At 56.6% G+C, this 15,156-nt stretch overlaps 2 protein-coding genes across 15 annotated transcripts; one reads left to right on the top strand and one right to left on the bottom strand.

Annotated features, from left to right (window-relative positions):
• The first annotated feature begins 2,642 nt into the window (after window positions 1-2,642).
• Window positions 2,643-7,989, top strand: MAD2L2 (mitotic arrest deficient 2 like 2). Of its 2 annotated transcripts, none has more exons than XM_027624369.1 (9): window positions 2,643-2,778; window positions 3,204-3,255; window positions 3,350-3,468; window positions 4,498-4,569; window positions 5,127-5,227; window positions 6,317-6,411; window positions 6,704-6,777; window positions 7,294-7,386; window positions 7,644-7,989. In XM_027624369.1, exons 2-9 carry the CDS (start codon window positions 3,216-3,218, stop codon window positions 7,683-7,685), a joined length of 636 nt encoding a protein of 211 aa, XP_027480170.1. In that variant the 5' UTR covers window positions 2,643-2,778; window positions 3,204-3,215; the 3' UTR covers window positions 7,686-7,989. The 2 variants fall into 2 exon arrangements, with proteins under 2 accessions (XP_027480170.1, XP_027480179.1); XM_027624378.1 differs by having other exon boundaries at window positions 2,664-2,721.
• Window positions 7,990-8,105: 116 nt separating this feature from the next.
• FBXO6 (F-box protein 6) lies at window positions 8,106-15,049 on the bottom strand. 13 transcript variants are annotated; one of them, XM_027624346.2, is made up of 7 exons: window positions 14,868-15,049; window positions 13,845-13,912; window positions 12,380-12,796; window positions 10,263-10,389; window positions 9,685-9,780; window positions 8,734-8,869; window positions 8,106-8,556 (listed from the first exon to the last, which is right to left on the bottom strand). In XM_027624346.2, exons 3-7 carry the CDS (start codon window positions 12,642-12,644, stop codon window positions 8,317-8,319), a joined length of 864 nt encoding a protein of 287 aa, XP_027480147.1. In that variant the 5' UTR covers window positions 12,645-12,796; window positions 13,845-13,912; window positions 14,868-15,049; the 3' UTR covers window positions 8,106-8,316. The 13 variants fall into 13 exon arrangements, with proteins under 13 accessions (XP_027480147.1, XP_027480145.1, XP_027480150.1 ...); XM_027624344.2 differs by having other exon boundaries at window positions 12,380-12,793; XM_027624349.2 differs by having other exon boundaries at window positions 12,380-12,771.
• Window positions 15,050-15,156: the final 107 nt, after the last annotated feature.

Below are 15,156 nucleotides of genomic sequence, written 5' to 3'. Positions count from 1 at the left end.
TTGAGTCTTGTGATCAGCCTGGGAGGACTTTGGAAGCATCTCAGGGGTCTGGACCCTTCATTGCCTATTGTTTTACCCAGTTCATTAGTTACGTGTTTGTTCAGGGGACCCCAGGAATTCTCCTTTGCCCCTGAAGGCCTTGGTCTTTGCACGACTTTGTTACATCTTGCCTTCTCTTGGTTTCAATTTAAATGTGTCTTGGGAGTGATTTTCTTTCTGTCCTCATTGCAGACCCTCAGGGACCTGCTCCAGTTGGCAAATCAGCTCTCTCTCCTCCTAAACATCCATCCTTTCCTCCCAGATGCCTTCCTACATATTGTCGTTATGGTGAAAAATATGCAAATAACTTTGAAAAACAGTCAGCCAGCAAATGGGTATTCAAAAATGTAGTAAATTAACCCCATAATGTAATCCGGGTCCCAAGACTATCCATCACGCTGATGGGCTTAAGATCTAGAAACCCAGATGCCGCAGAGCCCTATGGATAAAAATGACAGATGAGTCCTTATAGAGCTCCCCCTTGGCCCCCCCGCCCCTCTCCAGCTTCTTGGCCCCTGTGGAACCCAAGGCCATGTTCATTTCATAAACAAGGAGTCAGAGGCCTTTTTGGGGTTAGGGGGCGGATCAACTTTAATCCTTCCTCATCTGTCTCCCCGCCTGCCTTCCTCTGCTTATGGCTGGCTTTGAATCCAAAGCCCCAAACGTAGGCATTTCATCCATGGGTTTCTAGTTGACAAGGCAGGTGCCCCAAGTGTCAAACAAAGGCTGTTGGGACCTCACTTTCTGCATATGAAAAATGTTGAGTGATGGGTCATATGTCCGCCAAGGTTTCTTTGAAGTGCTTTAGCTCCGTGGGTCAGGAGACCAACAGGTGGCTTGCACTGTATCTTCTCAGGGCAGGGGGCTAAGGCTGGGGGCCTGGCATGAGTCCCCACGGTGCTCACACTGTACCCTGGAGGCCACCCCATGGGAATAGCTGGACTCTGAGCTTCCCACCCCAGGATCCAATCCTAAGAAACCCTTTACAAGGAATTGCCCCTGCCCCGCTCCCCTCCAAGACTGCCACTTCCGGTTGCCGGTGAAAAAAACTGCTTGAACAGCCTCCAGAGAGGGGCAAAGAAGGACCCTCGCTTTCACCAGCGCTAAAGTATCCACAGTGAAATCTCAAGGAGCCAGGGGACACTGTTTACAAGCCGGTGAGCTGCTCAACTGGCTCTGTCTGGAAATGGTCGTCTCCTACATGGCATGACACGGGCAGGGTCCCCAGGTCTTGAGAAGGGTTGTTGTGCCCAAAATGGGCTGCCAGGTGTATCAATTCTTGAAATAAATCATCTATCACTTTGGGGTAAGCATGGAAATTGTATGAAATGCAGACTTTCCTTGGGAACAGCCCAGACTGCTTTGGCCATTCTCATACTTTTTTGGGCATCAGGGCCCCTCGAGAACTTTGTTAAAGGGGCCAAACCCCGCTTTGCACCCAGACTGGTCCAGAAGGTCAGGAAGGCCTGGGTTCCAGGTGTTCAATGGGCTCCCCGGGGGGATTCTGATAAAGATTTCCGAGGACTGCCTCTGAGAAATTCTTTGCTGGTATTCCTGGCTTAATGGGCCTAGTTACTTATCCCCTCCCCTGCCTTCACCCCATCAGAATGGGCAAATGCAGGTTTGAAGGCATCTGGAGTGAAAAGAGGTACAGGTCTCCAATACTGAGCTGTAACCGATTAACATTTCTGGTGAGATCTGTGTTCCCACAGGTGGGCATGACTCCTAACAAGCTCTTCTGTCCCTGGAGGTCAGGGACAATGTCCCCAGGCTTCTGGTCATGATTTGTTACCTATAACTCCACAGCAACTTCTCTGACCTTAGTTTTCCCCCCTGTAAAATAAAGCGGCTGAAAATGAATTGAGGCCCTGGAGTCAGATTAGAAGTCAGAACTAGGTGTTTTTACCAGCTGTGTGATTTTGTCAAATTAGGGAACATCTCTGAGCCTGTTTACCATCTATGAAGTGGGGCCGGAAAATGGGTGTTTAGCTCTGAGGGTTAATGAGGGAATTAAAGAAATCAGTTCTTGACAGATAAATGTTCAATCCGTGTTGGTGATGATTTTAATATTACTATTCTTATATCCCAGGGGCCTCTCAGCCCTCCCAGGGTCCGTGTCTCAAGTGGCCGAGCACAACTCCACGCATCCCCTCCCTCAATAAATGTGTGATTCGGGCAGGTTAGTGCACCCTGTCTTCTGCTGTCCCCGCCCCCAGAGCCGGCGGATTCGCTTTCGGTTGGGCAGCTGAGGTCCAGGGACGGTGACTCTGGGGCTAGCAGTAGATGTCGCTGTCTTTAGTCCCCCGCTGTTGCCCTCCACCGGCAACACCTATCCGTCCCCTCTCGGAGCTTCCCAAAGCGAGAGAAATGGCCTGGGGAGCAAAATGCGTAGCGATCTGCCAAGGTGTCTTTTTTCGCGCCCACCTCAAACCGAAGGGAAGCGGCGTGGCGGTCTCAGCCTCCTCGGGCGGGGGGATCTTGGCGCCGAGGCCGGGCCCCGCCCCTCGCAGGCCCCGCCCCTCGCAGCCCCCGCCCCTCCGGCTGTCGCTCCCTCCCGCCCCCACGGTTGGCTGCGCGGGGGAAGTGGGCGTGGCCGGGGCGGTCACTAGGACCTGCCGAGCGCCGTGGACGTCACCGAGCGGCGTCCAGGCCCCTGGTTGAGCGGGAGGCGCGAGCGGTCGGGTCGGTGGTTTCCCGCGCCCGGGCCGGGTCCCGAGGCGGGCCCCGAGGCCGGAGCCGGTACCGGAGGAGGGGAGAGGGGCGGGGTTCCCTCAGAGGAGGTTTCGGGCCAGGAAGAGCGGGGGGAGTCTTATTCCAGCCTAGTTTCGCTCTCCGCGCGTCCTATTTTACGCTCGTGGGCCTGCGCAAGCCGCTGTTCCCTCTGTGGCCATGCCCTTTTTGCGAGCACAACTCTGGCCTTTCCTACCCACCGAGGCAGCAGGGCGAGAGGGCCAGTAGACAGGCTGATCAGGGCGCAACTGATGTCCCCGAGCTATGATGCCAGCGTGTGGGGGGGGGTCCTTTCTAGCCATCCCGGTTCTGTGTGAAGGGGGGGCGTCCTGCCCGGATTCCCCCCAGACGGAGGGGAGGGGCAGTGGAGGCGGGCGGACCCTGCGGCTGCCTGGCCCCTTGGAACTAGCCCCCACTCCTGCCCCACCCCCCAGGTGGCGGTAAGGATGACCACACTCACGCGCCAGGACCTCAACTTTGGTCAAGGTAGGGAGGCGGAGCCTGTGGACCCGGGGTCGGGGGCGAGGGAGGACCTGGGCCGGCGGGCTTTCCGAGCTCACCGGTTTCTTTCCCCTCGCAGTGGTGGCGGACGTGCTATGCGAGTTCCTGGAGGTGGCCGTGCATCTCATCCTCTACGTGCGCGAGGTCTACCCGGTGGGCATCTTCCAGAAGCGTAAGAAGTACAACGTGCCTGTCCAGGTGAGCCCCCACATCTGGGCTGGGGCTATTGGGTCACCCCCGAACCTCAAGGAGGGTAGAGGGTGGATTTTTGAACCGTCCTCCACTTGCAGGCTCAGCCCCTCTCCTCCCGCAGCGGCCTGGCCTTGCCTTCCAGTTCCCAGCTGCAGCTGACAGCCTGACAGCCTCCCACCCCTACTGCAGTTTTCTGTCCCCTCTGAACTCGAGTTCCTTTGCCCCAAGTTAGGGACCAGGCCCTGGGATCAGAGTTGCCCCTGGGGCATGGTTGTATTTAAAAGAGCTCCTGAGGCTGGTGAATGGTTGCTTTGAGGAGGTGATGCCTATAAACCTCAGGTACCTTCTCTCTGCCCTCATTGTAATGGGTTGTCTTAGGTCAAAAGGCAGACAAAGCAGTAAATATATGTTCCCCTGTCCCCACTCTCTAGAAGTGCCGGCCCCTTAGAAGGCACTCAGTAAACGTTAGAATAAATGAATGACCCAATACTGGAAAGTGGTGGAAGCTTGAAGGATATACGGGGAAAAGGAAAACAGAATAGCATTTCCTGAGCACCTGCTGTGTACTGGGTGCTTCTCTCACTCCTCACTTTGTCTTTACGAGATCTTCCACAGATGAAGTACGTAAAGCTCAGAGAAGTTAAGTGAGTTACTTGAGGCCACATGGCTCTTAGTTCCAGATTCTCAGTTTTTTTTAAAAATTGATTAAGTTTTTGGATCCCTTCTCTGGGAAAAATGCCTGCATGCCCAAATACACACAATTTAGGAACTTCTCAGCTTCTGGAGGAGCCACGGACCCCACATTAGAAACCCCCAATGCTATATTAAGTGCTAATGTTGAGACTAAATTCTTATCTTCTAACTTCTCCCTCTTTCTGGCTAATTCCAGTTCTTAGCCCCATGATGGGAAGTCAGTGTCCTGGGTGGGGCGCCCTAGGGAACTGCTGGCCTCCCTCTCTGGGCTCCTGGAGGGGTGTCGGGTGGTTTCCCTGTTGGTGCTTCGGGCCTCACGTGCCATCATGGGGTTGTGTGCAGATGTCCTGCCACCCGGAGCTGAACCAGTATATCCAGGACACCTTGCACTGTGTCAAGCCACTCCTGGAGAAGGTGAGGGCACCAAGTCCCCCAGCCCACCTCCCCCCCCCCCCAGTCTGCTCCTCCAGTGCTCCGGAATGGGGTGATGCTGGGACTGTGCGGGGTCCCCATGACTCTACACCCAAAAGCCTGTGTCCTATATCCTGGAGACCACCCCTGCCCAGGGACAGACCTCAGGGCATGGGAGCCACAATCAGTGTGTGCTGGGCCTGGGAGCCCTGGTTCGTGGAGTTGGCTGAGTGGGGCCTGCCCCAGAGGGTTCTGGGTTTTTCCTCACATCTGTTTCTCTCCCCATCCCCAATTTCTGTCTGGGCTTGGCCCCTCAGAATTTCCTCCTTCTGTTTTGTCCTGCTCTCAGAGATATACCCCTGTGGGGCCAGGTGTCCTCTCCCCTCTCAGTCTGTACCACTCATGCCAGGGGGTGCCTACTTGAACTTCTCAAATCTCCTTCTGGGCTCTCAGGAACCCTCAGCCTCGAAGCTGAGTGGGGCTGTGAGTGTGCCCTTCCCATCCTTCCTTGGGCAGGGAGGTGGTAGTGGTGGATGGGTTACCCTGTTCTGTCCTTGCAGAATGATGTGGAGAAAGTGGTGGTGGTAATTTTGGACAAAGAGCACCGCCCAGTGGAGAAATTCGTCTTTGAAATCACCCAGCCTCCATTGCTGTCCATCAGGTAAGCTGCCTCTCCCTGGTCTTCTGGCTGGTTGGTGTGAGGTCCCTAGAAACAGCCCTCACACTCACCCCTTTAGGGCAGCCCCTGAATACCTTGGCTTGGTCCGCATTCTCAGGTCCCTCCTTAGCTGCACCAAGCTGCCTCTCCTGCCTTTCAGAGCCCCTCTGAAAGCCCACCTCCTCCAGGAAGCTTGGTAAAGCGAACGGCAAGGCACACCATCCTAACAAGGCCTGTTAGCAGCTGAGCCACGGCTGGCCACCCAGTGCTCTCCTTGTAACCTCTGTGATGTCCACACTTGGAAAATCATAGGGTTGCTAAACGGCTAGTCCTAACCTCATTTTATAGATGGAGAAATGAAGGACCAGAGAGATGATATGAGCTACCCAGGGTCACCCAAATGGTGGCAGAGCCAGGACATAGACCCAGTTTTCTGCCTTCCCAAACGTCCAGTCCATAGACAACCAGAAGCTGACCTTGGGCAAGGGTATTGGCTGGTCAGGGCACTGGACTCTTTCTCCACTTGCTATGTAGCCTCGGGCAAGCCCTGTCCCTTCCTGGCGTGGTGTCCTGGGGTATGAAGAGGCTTGGGCTGTGTCCCTGTTCTCAGCCTGGGCTGCATATTAGAAGGACCTCTGGGGGCTCCCTATGGCCCATTTGGACTTAGTTTGGGATGGGACTTGACATTGGTTTTCAACTCTCCAGATGATTTATTTATTTTTATTATTTTTTAAAGATTTATTCATTTATTTGTTTGACAGAGAGACACAGCGAGAGAAGGAACACAAGCAGGGGGAGTGGGAAAGGGAGAAGCAGGCTTCCCGCTGAGCAGGGAGCCCCACGCGGGGCCCGATCCCAGGACCCTGGGATCATGACCCGAGCCGAAGGCAGACACTCAATGACTGAGCCACCCAGGCGCCCCTCTCCAGATGATTTTAACTGTGTAGACAAGATAGGTAGCCAAGCGCTTGGAAGCCAATACACTCAGAAGCAGAGAGGGGCTCTGGACCCCCAGGTCTGCTTCTAGGGTTGACTGCCTGCTGGTGGGAGGGGGCGCCAGTGTGATGGGAGACCCTCCTTTTCTCCTCCCAGCTCAGATTCCCTGCTGTCTCATGTGGAGCAGCTGCTCCGAGCCTTCATCCTGAAGATCAGTGTGTGTGATGCCGTCCTGGACCACAACCCCCCAGGTGTGCTCACCCCCACGCCCTTGTCCTCGGGCATGTCCACAGCTCCCTTGGCTTGGTGTGCGTTCTCAGGGCCCTACTTGGCTGCAGCAAACCGCCTCTCTTCCTGCCTTTTAGAACCTCTCTGAAAGTTCACCTCCTCCAGGAAGCTACCCTGATTTCCACCTGGCTTCAATCTCCCTACTGACCATGTCTTGTCCTGGCACTTGCCGAGCCAGCCCGGGAGGTGGGAAAAGGCTACGCCCAGTGGCAGGCGTGAGGTGGCCCGGCCCTGACCAAACTCTTGCCTCTTCAGGCTGTACCTTCACAGTCTTAGTGCACACGAGAGAAGCTGCCACTCGCAATATGGAGAAGATTCAGGTCATCAAGGTGAGATGAGACTGGTCAGGGAAGCTGGGCAGGGAGACAACGGCTGGGCGGCTCTGAAAACCAGAGTAGGCAGGGCTGTCGCTGACAGTGTACTTATTACCTTGCTTATGGCAGTGCCTGGCATCGAGTGGCTTTTTGTGTGTTAACTGTGTGGCCACGTGCTTGTCATTGGCCCACCTGGACACTCAGCACGGAGAGGAGGGTGGAGCCTCGTCCTGGGGCTGCCAGCTCAGCGGCTGTTCTCGGGGGGGGGCGGGCAGGGTTTCTTTGCCCACCAGTTTCAGAATTGGTGCTTGGACCTGGTTAAATCACTTGGGTTCCCAGCCCAGCTCAGATCTGTAGACTCGGACTCTCAGGAGGAAGAACCTGGGCATCTGTCATGCTGGCAGTTCCCTAGTGATTCTGCTGCTCCCCAAAGTCTGAGGACCCCAGCTCTGGAGAGGGGAGCGGATAGCGAAGTGAGGGCAGGCCACAGTCTAGCACCCTTCCACCCCCTTCCCTTGGTCCCCTCTCTAGGACTTTCCCTGGATCCTGGCAGATGAGCAGGATGTCCACATGCACGACCCCCGGCTGATACCACTAAAAACGATGACGTCAGACATTTTAAAGGTGAGCTGCATGGGGACCTGGTAGGCTTTACTGAAGGTATGCTGAGGCCTTGCCAGAAGCTTATGTATGGCTCAAGGATTGGAGGAGATGACCAGGGAATACCTGGTATAAGGCTCCAAACTCCCTTTCTCTTAACCGGTGGCTGCACCATACAACTCCAACCTTTGGCAGAGATCTGTCTGCCAGGGGCTTGTGGACCCTCCTGAGGAGGTGCCCTGGCTGTCCTCCTGACCTTGGCTCTGTATTCGGCCTACCAGATGCAGCTCTACGTGGAAGAGCGAGCTCATAAAAGCAGCTGAGGGTGTGCCTGCCCCCACCATGGATGCTACAACTGTTGGACATTGGGGGCCCCCAGCCTCAGGCAGTGCTGGAGGGCCACCCTGATTCCAAGTGCTCTTATTGCCTCTGTGTATGGACCACCCACCCTCCCGCGCGGCACTGCTCAGGTCTGGTTGCCTTCATGGAGAAACTCTCCCCAGGAGGGCAGGGAAGGATGCTCGGACCTTGATTTCTTATCTCCGCCTCCTGGGATTTGGCCGGCCAACACTGTTTGTCTCAAATACTGTGCTGTGACTTGTTTCAATAAAGGGCCCCAAGGGCTGAGCTGGGCTGTCACTAACTGGAGTGGGAGGGACAGGAACAGCCAAATTAACCTGGGAGGAGGGGCTGCTTCGCTGCCAAAGTGCCAAGGGCCCCCACCACTAGACCCAACCCCAGGCTGGTTTTACTGAAAACATTTATTGTCACAAAATGTCAGAGCATATGACAGGGAGTTACCACAGACTGGTGGGTTTGCCCAAAGTTGGAATTGGGGCAGGAGCTCCCGGGGCAAGGGCCCTCACTGCCCACTACAGGCTCAGCTGGAGGGGACCTTTGGAAGTTGACAGGCCCAGACAGAGGACGGGTGAATGGCCAGCAGATGACAGACTGTCAGAAGGGCTTGTGGAGACGAAGTGAGGAGGGCAGGCGGGCAGCCTTCTCCTGCCCCTGCATGGTCTCAGGCTGAGTTGTGGAGGGGGCCGGGTCCCTGGTCATCTTAGGGCTGATAATGATGCTGCTGTTGGTGATGCGGGGCCCGTACCAGCCTGCCCAGAACTGGGTGTCCTTGCCCCCATGCTGGAAGAGGATGTGGCGGACCCCTGACGGGTAATCCGAGAAAGTGTGGGAGACCTGGGAAGAGGGGAGAGGAAGAAGTGATCACAAGGACTGGGGAGGGGACAAGATGGGTGGTCACTCCACTGGAGAGGGGAAAGGGGAAGCGCCAGGTCCTGCAAGGGAAAGCCACGCAGGCTGGAAGGCAGGGGCTCCGGGAAGTGGGTGGCGAGGGGCAAGCAGGTGAGGCCTCACCTCTGTCCACTTGGCATTGTTCCACTGATCGATGGTCACGGGCGGGGGCTCGAAGGAGGCCAGGACGATGTAGTTGTCTGAGACCAGCTGGACTCGGATGTGGTAGGTACAGCCACAGTCTGCTCTGGCAGCGAACCTGGGGGAGGGTGGGGCTCAGGACTGTACACCCCTGGACAGCAGGTGACCCTGGAGGAGGGCAGGCAGCAGACCCACAGACTGGAGCTCTGAGTTGGATTTCCCTGCTCTGCCTCTGAGGCACAGCTGTGCCCCTGGGGTGAGCAATCTCTGTGCAGGGCCACATCAGAGCAAGGTGGCAACCCTTTTGGGCGTCCAGTGAAGACGTCCCCTTAACAAAGCAAAAGGTGCTCCACAGAGATAAAAGCCTAGGCTGTGGGAGCTGTGCCACCTGTATGTCATAATGGATCTGACTGGGGATTCAGTGGGAGATTCAAGGGGTGGCCTGTGTGATAGGGGCTGGTACAGAGCTCACCCTCTGCTCAGCCCTGCTGTCCACCCCTCTGCAGCTCTGCATGCTCCTCAGACCCCACCCCTTACCCTTAGAGTGGTGGCCCTGAGGCCTTGCACAGCTCTGGGCACAGAGCAGGAGCCTGGGAAAGAGCTGAGGGATGCACAGTGAAGGGACTAAGGGAGGCAGATGGGCAGAAGGCATGGGAGCGAGGTCCAGGGAGGCTGGATCCTGCTGCCTCTGTTGCTCTAGTACCTGTTTGTGACAACTTATCTCTAGGCCTCAGTCTGCCCATCTGTAAACTGGAAAATAGCATTTGCTGATGCAGGGTGGCAGAAAGGCCACGAGGTGCGGAATGAGCAAGTACCGGCTCCTGGAGCAGCCTCTACCCTAGGACACCACCGGGCACAGAGTGGGCACTGCCTATAGGTGTCCTCAGGAAGAGAGGAGGGAAGGATGCAGAGCATGGCCCGAGTCCCACTCACCAGTCCTTAACCTCGATTTCCGGCCTGAATGTGTCTAGCAGCTCCTCCCAGTAGCCCTCGGCCTTGAGGTCCACCAGCTGGGACTTGAGGCACATCCTGTGGAGCAAAAGGAAAAGCTTACATTCCCGGATGTGCTTTGCATGGCCAGGACCCAGCAGTGTCCCCTGACTGCTGCAGGACCGCTGCCTCTGGCTGGCGCTGGCCTATGAGAATCACGCAGGGGTCTGACCCACTTGTGCCTAGGTGGCACGTGATCCTAGTTCAAGGGCCCTGACGAGGGCACCTCCATGAATTCCTGTTCCTAGATGAGGAAGCTACAGACACCTCTGACTTACCCTAATCACCCAGTGGCTCCCAGTGCCTTCATATTACTGCCCCCCCCCCCCCCCCCCCCCCCGCCCACTGCTATTAATCCTGGCCACTGAATACTCCTGCTCTAGGAAGGCAGAGACTCTGAACCCGTCTGGGAACCACCTTCCTCCAGCTGCACAGGGAGGCCCTCACTTAGGCCTGAGATTTGGCAAAAGGAGTCCTGACCGGCCCCCCTTCAAAACCACCGGCTCGGTTGTTTATCTTACTCAAAAGATGTGACAAAGTACTTCTTGACTTTGGAGTCCGGAAAATCTGTCCCATGGTCTCCAGGGAGGCTCTCCACCCTCCAGTGGTCTCCCCCATTGGAGTCAATTTGCCAGGATGTCATATCCTCTAGGGAAAAACAGAAGCCAAGGTCAGATCCCCTGTGCAAATGTCCGGTCTGGTCCTGCCCACCTGGGCCGGGGAGGGAGGAGGGGGGTTAAGGCAGGGTTTGCTCATGTTCACATCTCAAGGGTGCACCCCAGCTGTGGCTCAGAGCACCCCTACAGAGTGACCTTCCTCCAACACGTTTCCACCTGTCCCTGCCATATCAGCTCTGATCTGGGACCCTCCCCCTCCCACTTTGTTCCTGAATGGCTTGACTCCTAGCATGAAGCTGGGGGAAAAAAAAAGTATTACCAAAAATTCTAAACTAGCCGTTCCTTCCTTTCATGTTGCTGAGGGGCTCTGGGAAATACCGAAGTTTCAGTTCTCAAAACAGGAAGTTATGAAGGGCCTGTGATAATACTTCTGTTCTTAGTGACTAATGTCAGTTTGTCCCAATGCAGACCACTTACTTGACAACTGACATCTCCTGACACCCTAACTATGTAACTGAGATCTGAGGGGGCTCGAGGACTGGTTTTCTGGATTTGCAGCTGTGCCAGCCCGGAACCCCTCCGCCCAGGGCAGGAGGGATAACTTGTGAAGGTGGGCATCCTCGGTGCTGGTGGCACGCAGTAACCCCGTATTCGTGATCCCCACCAGGTTGGCTTGGCAGGTTCTGGTCTCCCCCTTCAGATTGAGCCAAGAGGACCTTAAAAAAAAACCAGCAGTGTTTCCCTACCAAGGCTTTCCAGAACAATCACCAAGAGAGCGTTTCCAAATTGCTCCCTTTACTACGAGCCCATACCTATTCCCCAGGTGCCCTGGGGCCTGCCAGGAGAGAACCAGACGAGTAACACAGAAATCCAGGAGTGGGGCTGTGCCTCGCTTAGGCCCAAAGAGAGATCCAAGCAAGGCCGGACTGATGGCTGCCAGCCCCCAGCCCAGTGCACGTCTGGGCTGCAGGGGGGCTCTGTGGAGCTGTGTGAGCTGAGCTGGTGGCCTGGCTGGGCAGCTTCTGAGTGGAATCTGGGGTAGGCAGAGAGATTGAGTGTCTGAGCCACGGTCTATGGGGCCTCTGAGAGGGGCCCGAGGCCCTTCATTGGTCAGGACCAGGCCCCGGCAACTGGGCAGTTCCGGATCTTTGGGTAGGATCCTCACCATGGCCTAACACTCTCCATCTATAAAATGGAGCCAACCCTACTTATTTGGCCAACTCCCTGGGTCCTTGTGAGGATCAAGAGAGAAAATCGACAAGACAGGGACTCTAAGTGTACAAGCTATGCCTCCGTTGTTGCCATAGCCCCAGCAAGAAGCCCAGTGCCTGCTGTGTAGTGGGTGCTCAGTGAAGCAAAAAGACCCTGGCAAGTACAAGAGGACATTATAAGTTAAACAGGGGCCTCAAATGATGTGATTGCAGTCACCTCTGGAAATCCTCCTTTCCTTCCTCTGGGGAAGGGGGACAATGGGAGGATAATGACATTTGTGAAGCCCTCAGCCCAGTAAAGTCCGGTGCCTGGCACAGAGAACGCCCCCCGTACATGTCAGGCAGCTTAGACTGAACTAGAGAGGGAAAGGTGAACGTGCAGTTTGTTCATTCATTCAACAAACGTTTTTCGAGCACCGGCTACGTGAAGGCATCACTGTGGACACTGGGTGTAGAGTGGCAAGCAAGACCCATTAGGCCCCTGGACTTTGGAGTCTGTAGCAGAGAAGACAAAAACAAAAACCAAAACCACGAGATACAAAAGGCAATTACAGGTTACGAAAGTGCTATGAAGGAACTAGATGGAACGGACAGGAGAGAGGTGGGGGGGGGGCACCATCTCCAGATGGGGGCCCAGGGCAGGTGTCTGAACTGAGACCTGAAGAATGAGGAACCAAGGGCGTGTGGTCCGGTGTCAGGGGTGTGAGAGAACATTCCAGATAGTGTGGGAATCGCAGGGGAAAAGGCCCTGAGTTTCAGGAAAGGAAGGGAGCCAGGGAGGGAGCCAGCCCGGGGCAGCCCCCAGCCCACCTTCAGCACATGGATTGCGCAGGAGGTTCCGGCGGAGACTGCACAGGAAGTAGAAGATCTTCCAGTCGGCCACGGGCTGGTCCCAGTCCTCGGTGATGAAGCCCTCCCGCAGGCACTTGCGCTTCCAGAGCGTCACCAGGTCAATGAGGTCTCGCCAGAGGCTGCAGACCAGGCGGCAGTGCAGAAGTAGGTGGTGGGCGGGCACGTGCGTGAACAGCTCCAGCAGAATGTTCTCGGGCAGCTCGTTGATGCTGACCAGGGCCATGGCTGGCGGGGAGGGAGCGGGCGCCCACAGGCCTGTGAGGGCCAACAGTGGTTATGAGTCCTGACCAAGGAGGTAGACCCCTCAGATTTCCGGGGACCTGGGCCGGGGGCTCTTCATCCTTTCTTTTCTGAAACAAGAGGGGTTGGAGCCTTCTTCCGGTACAAAATATGGAGCAGTCACACACGTTGCACACGTTTGAAAAAGTGTAATAAAAATGTTAATAAAGACTTTAGGGGTTAATATTTAAAGAGGCCCCCCATCCCCCCGTTAAAAAAAATAATCACTTAATTGTAAGTTGTTGGGCCTAGTGAACTGGCAGACCTTGCCACCCATTGTCTGAGCTCTACAGGAGTTTGTGGTCAGGTTATTTTAGTGCTGGGAATTCAGGTAGTCTGTGGGTGTAACAGATTTTACATTCTATGTCACAGCTTCATTAAGTCGTTTCGTGCTAAAACCAGCTTCCTCTCCCCAAATTGCTCACGTTGGCCTGGAAGCCAGATGTGATAAAACACCCCAGTGAGGAGCACCTGCCACTCCATTCTGGTTGGGGCATCAGGAAAAAGCCCACTTTGAAATGCTCAGAAACTGCAAAGCCGATTGAGGGACCCTGAGCAAGACTGCCCCGGGGTTTGAATCCTGGCTTGCAGTGGCTAGCTGGGGAGCCGTAGGAGGAGCAAGCAACTGTCCCAACCTCAGCAGGGCCGGGAGGACTGAGTTAGTACAAGTAAAGCATTTAGCACCGGCTGGAAGAGCAGTGCTCCAGAGCATCATTACTTCTACTCTAAGGTTGGAGCGAAAACACTCTCCAGTGGTTGTAGTTAGCTGCCCCCAAGAACACCTTCCTCCCTCTACACATGAATTGCACAAGGGTTTTGGAAAATTCACAGTGCCACCACCCTGGCCTGAATCTAGATCTCTAAGGGGATCCCCCAGGTGGGGGCGGGGTGGGGGAAGGAAGGCCAGCCACTGTCACTCAGATGGACCTCATCTGCTCACAGGTGGGAGAGCGAGGGAATATTCCCCTCCCACACCTACAGTCTCTGAGGCTTCTCATTTTCCATAGAGACTTGGCCAAAGAAGCCCTCCACAGACTTCTCAAAGCTACCATCCCAGCAAAAATGAGAGTGGGCGCACACTCTGGCTCCTGCCCAGAAAGGAGCATTTCAGCATGGCAGAGAACAATAAATAAGGTACTTGCACCTTGTGCAAAAATGCTATGACGGTAAAAACTCCGTGTGGCTAGGTCTTCTGCTTTTTCAGGAGGCACTCTAAACAATTTCGAAAATACGAAACCTGTCAGGTTTTAAGTGTTGGCAACTTCTAAAAACACTGTCTAGGCCAAATAAAAGTCGCTGCGTCAGAGTTAGAGGCGACTTAGGTACGAAGAGCTCCCCGCCGCGGCGTCCACAGTCTGGTCTCTGGCTCCGGTCGCACGTTATCACGTTATCAGCCTCCTTAGTTTCTGCCGTTCTTGGGTCCAGGGCGAAGCCTGACTGCGCACGGTTGGGGCATGGGGTGAGGCCTCTCCCCCCAACCCCGGGGGTACCTGTGCTTCCCACATGCCCGGCCCGCGTCGCGACCTTCTCAACGACCCCTGTAGGCACGGTTACTACGCCCATTTCTCGAGAACCGAGGCTGAGGCTTTGGAAAGCCCGTCCCAGGAACCGCGGGCGTGGGGGTGCCGGGAGGTCCCAGATCGGCCCTGGGCCGGGTCGCCACCAGTGAGGTGTGTGGCCAGGGTGTCACTCCCAGGAAGCACTTCCCGGAGTCGGAGCCAGGGCCGGACCGCGCGGGATCCGGCCCCGCGCGTACCGCGCGCCGCCCGGGCCCCCACCCCGCCGCCCCGGACTCCCCGCCCGCGGGAGACTGCGCCGCCGGCTCAGTTAACGCCCCGCCCTCCGGTGTCAGACTCCCAAGCCCTTCCCGGTCTGGGCCACCCCCCCCCCGCCCAGTCCCGGGCCACCCCCCCCGCCCCGCCCCGCCCAGTCCGTTCCCCAGTCTGGGCCGCGACCTGGACGCGGGGCCCAACGCCCGGCGGGACCGCACCTCCGGGTCGGCCTGGAGCCTGCAGCCTCTGCTGCGCCGTCCGCTGTCGCCCCGCCCCGCCCCGTGTCACGCGCCGCGCTCGGACCGCCCCCCTCGGGCTCCGGGGCCGCGCCCACCGCTTCGCCTCGCCCCGCCCACCGCCTACTCAGCCCGCGGCCCGCTTCTTCCGCTGCGTACCGCCAGGACCCTGGGGTCTTCAGTGCCGGGGCTGCGCGATGGACTCCGCGGACCTCGTAGCCTGAACCTGTCTTCCCCTCCAGGTGATCGGCGGCTCAGCAGCGGGATCCCACCGCTTCCCTTTGCTTTCTCCTCCCTCTGGGAATTTCGAGCCTTCTCCCAACCTAGTCTCCACCTCTGCGCGAGCCACTCTGAGAGGACTCTTCACCAGTTTCCTCCTCTGTAGGGAGGGAGGCGGGCCTCTCTCCAGAGGGTGATTGCTGAAACTCTGGGCTGGAGCCTGGCTTTT

The sequence above is a fragment of the Zalophus californianus genome, chromosome 4, assembly GCF_009762305.2.
Source record: "Zalophus californianus isolate mZalCal1 chromosome 4, mZalCal1.pri.v2, whole genome shotgun sequence".
Taxonomy (NCBI): Eukaryota; Metazoa; Chordata; class Mammalia; order Carnivora; family Otariidae; genus Zalophus; species Zalophus californianus.
This window is presented reverse-complemented; position numbering and strand designations above follow the sequence as displayed.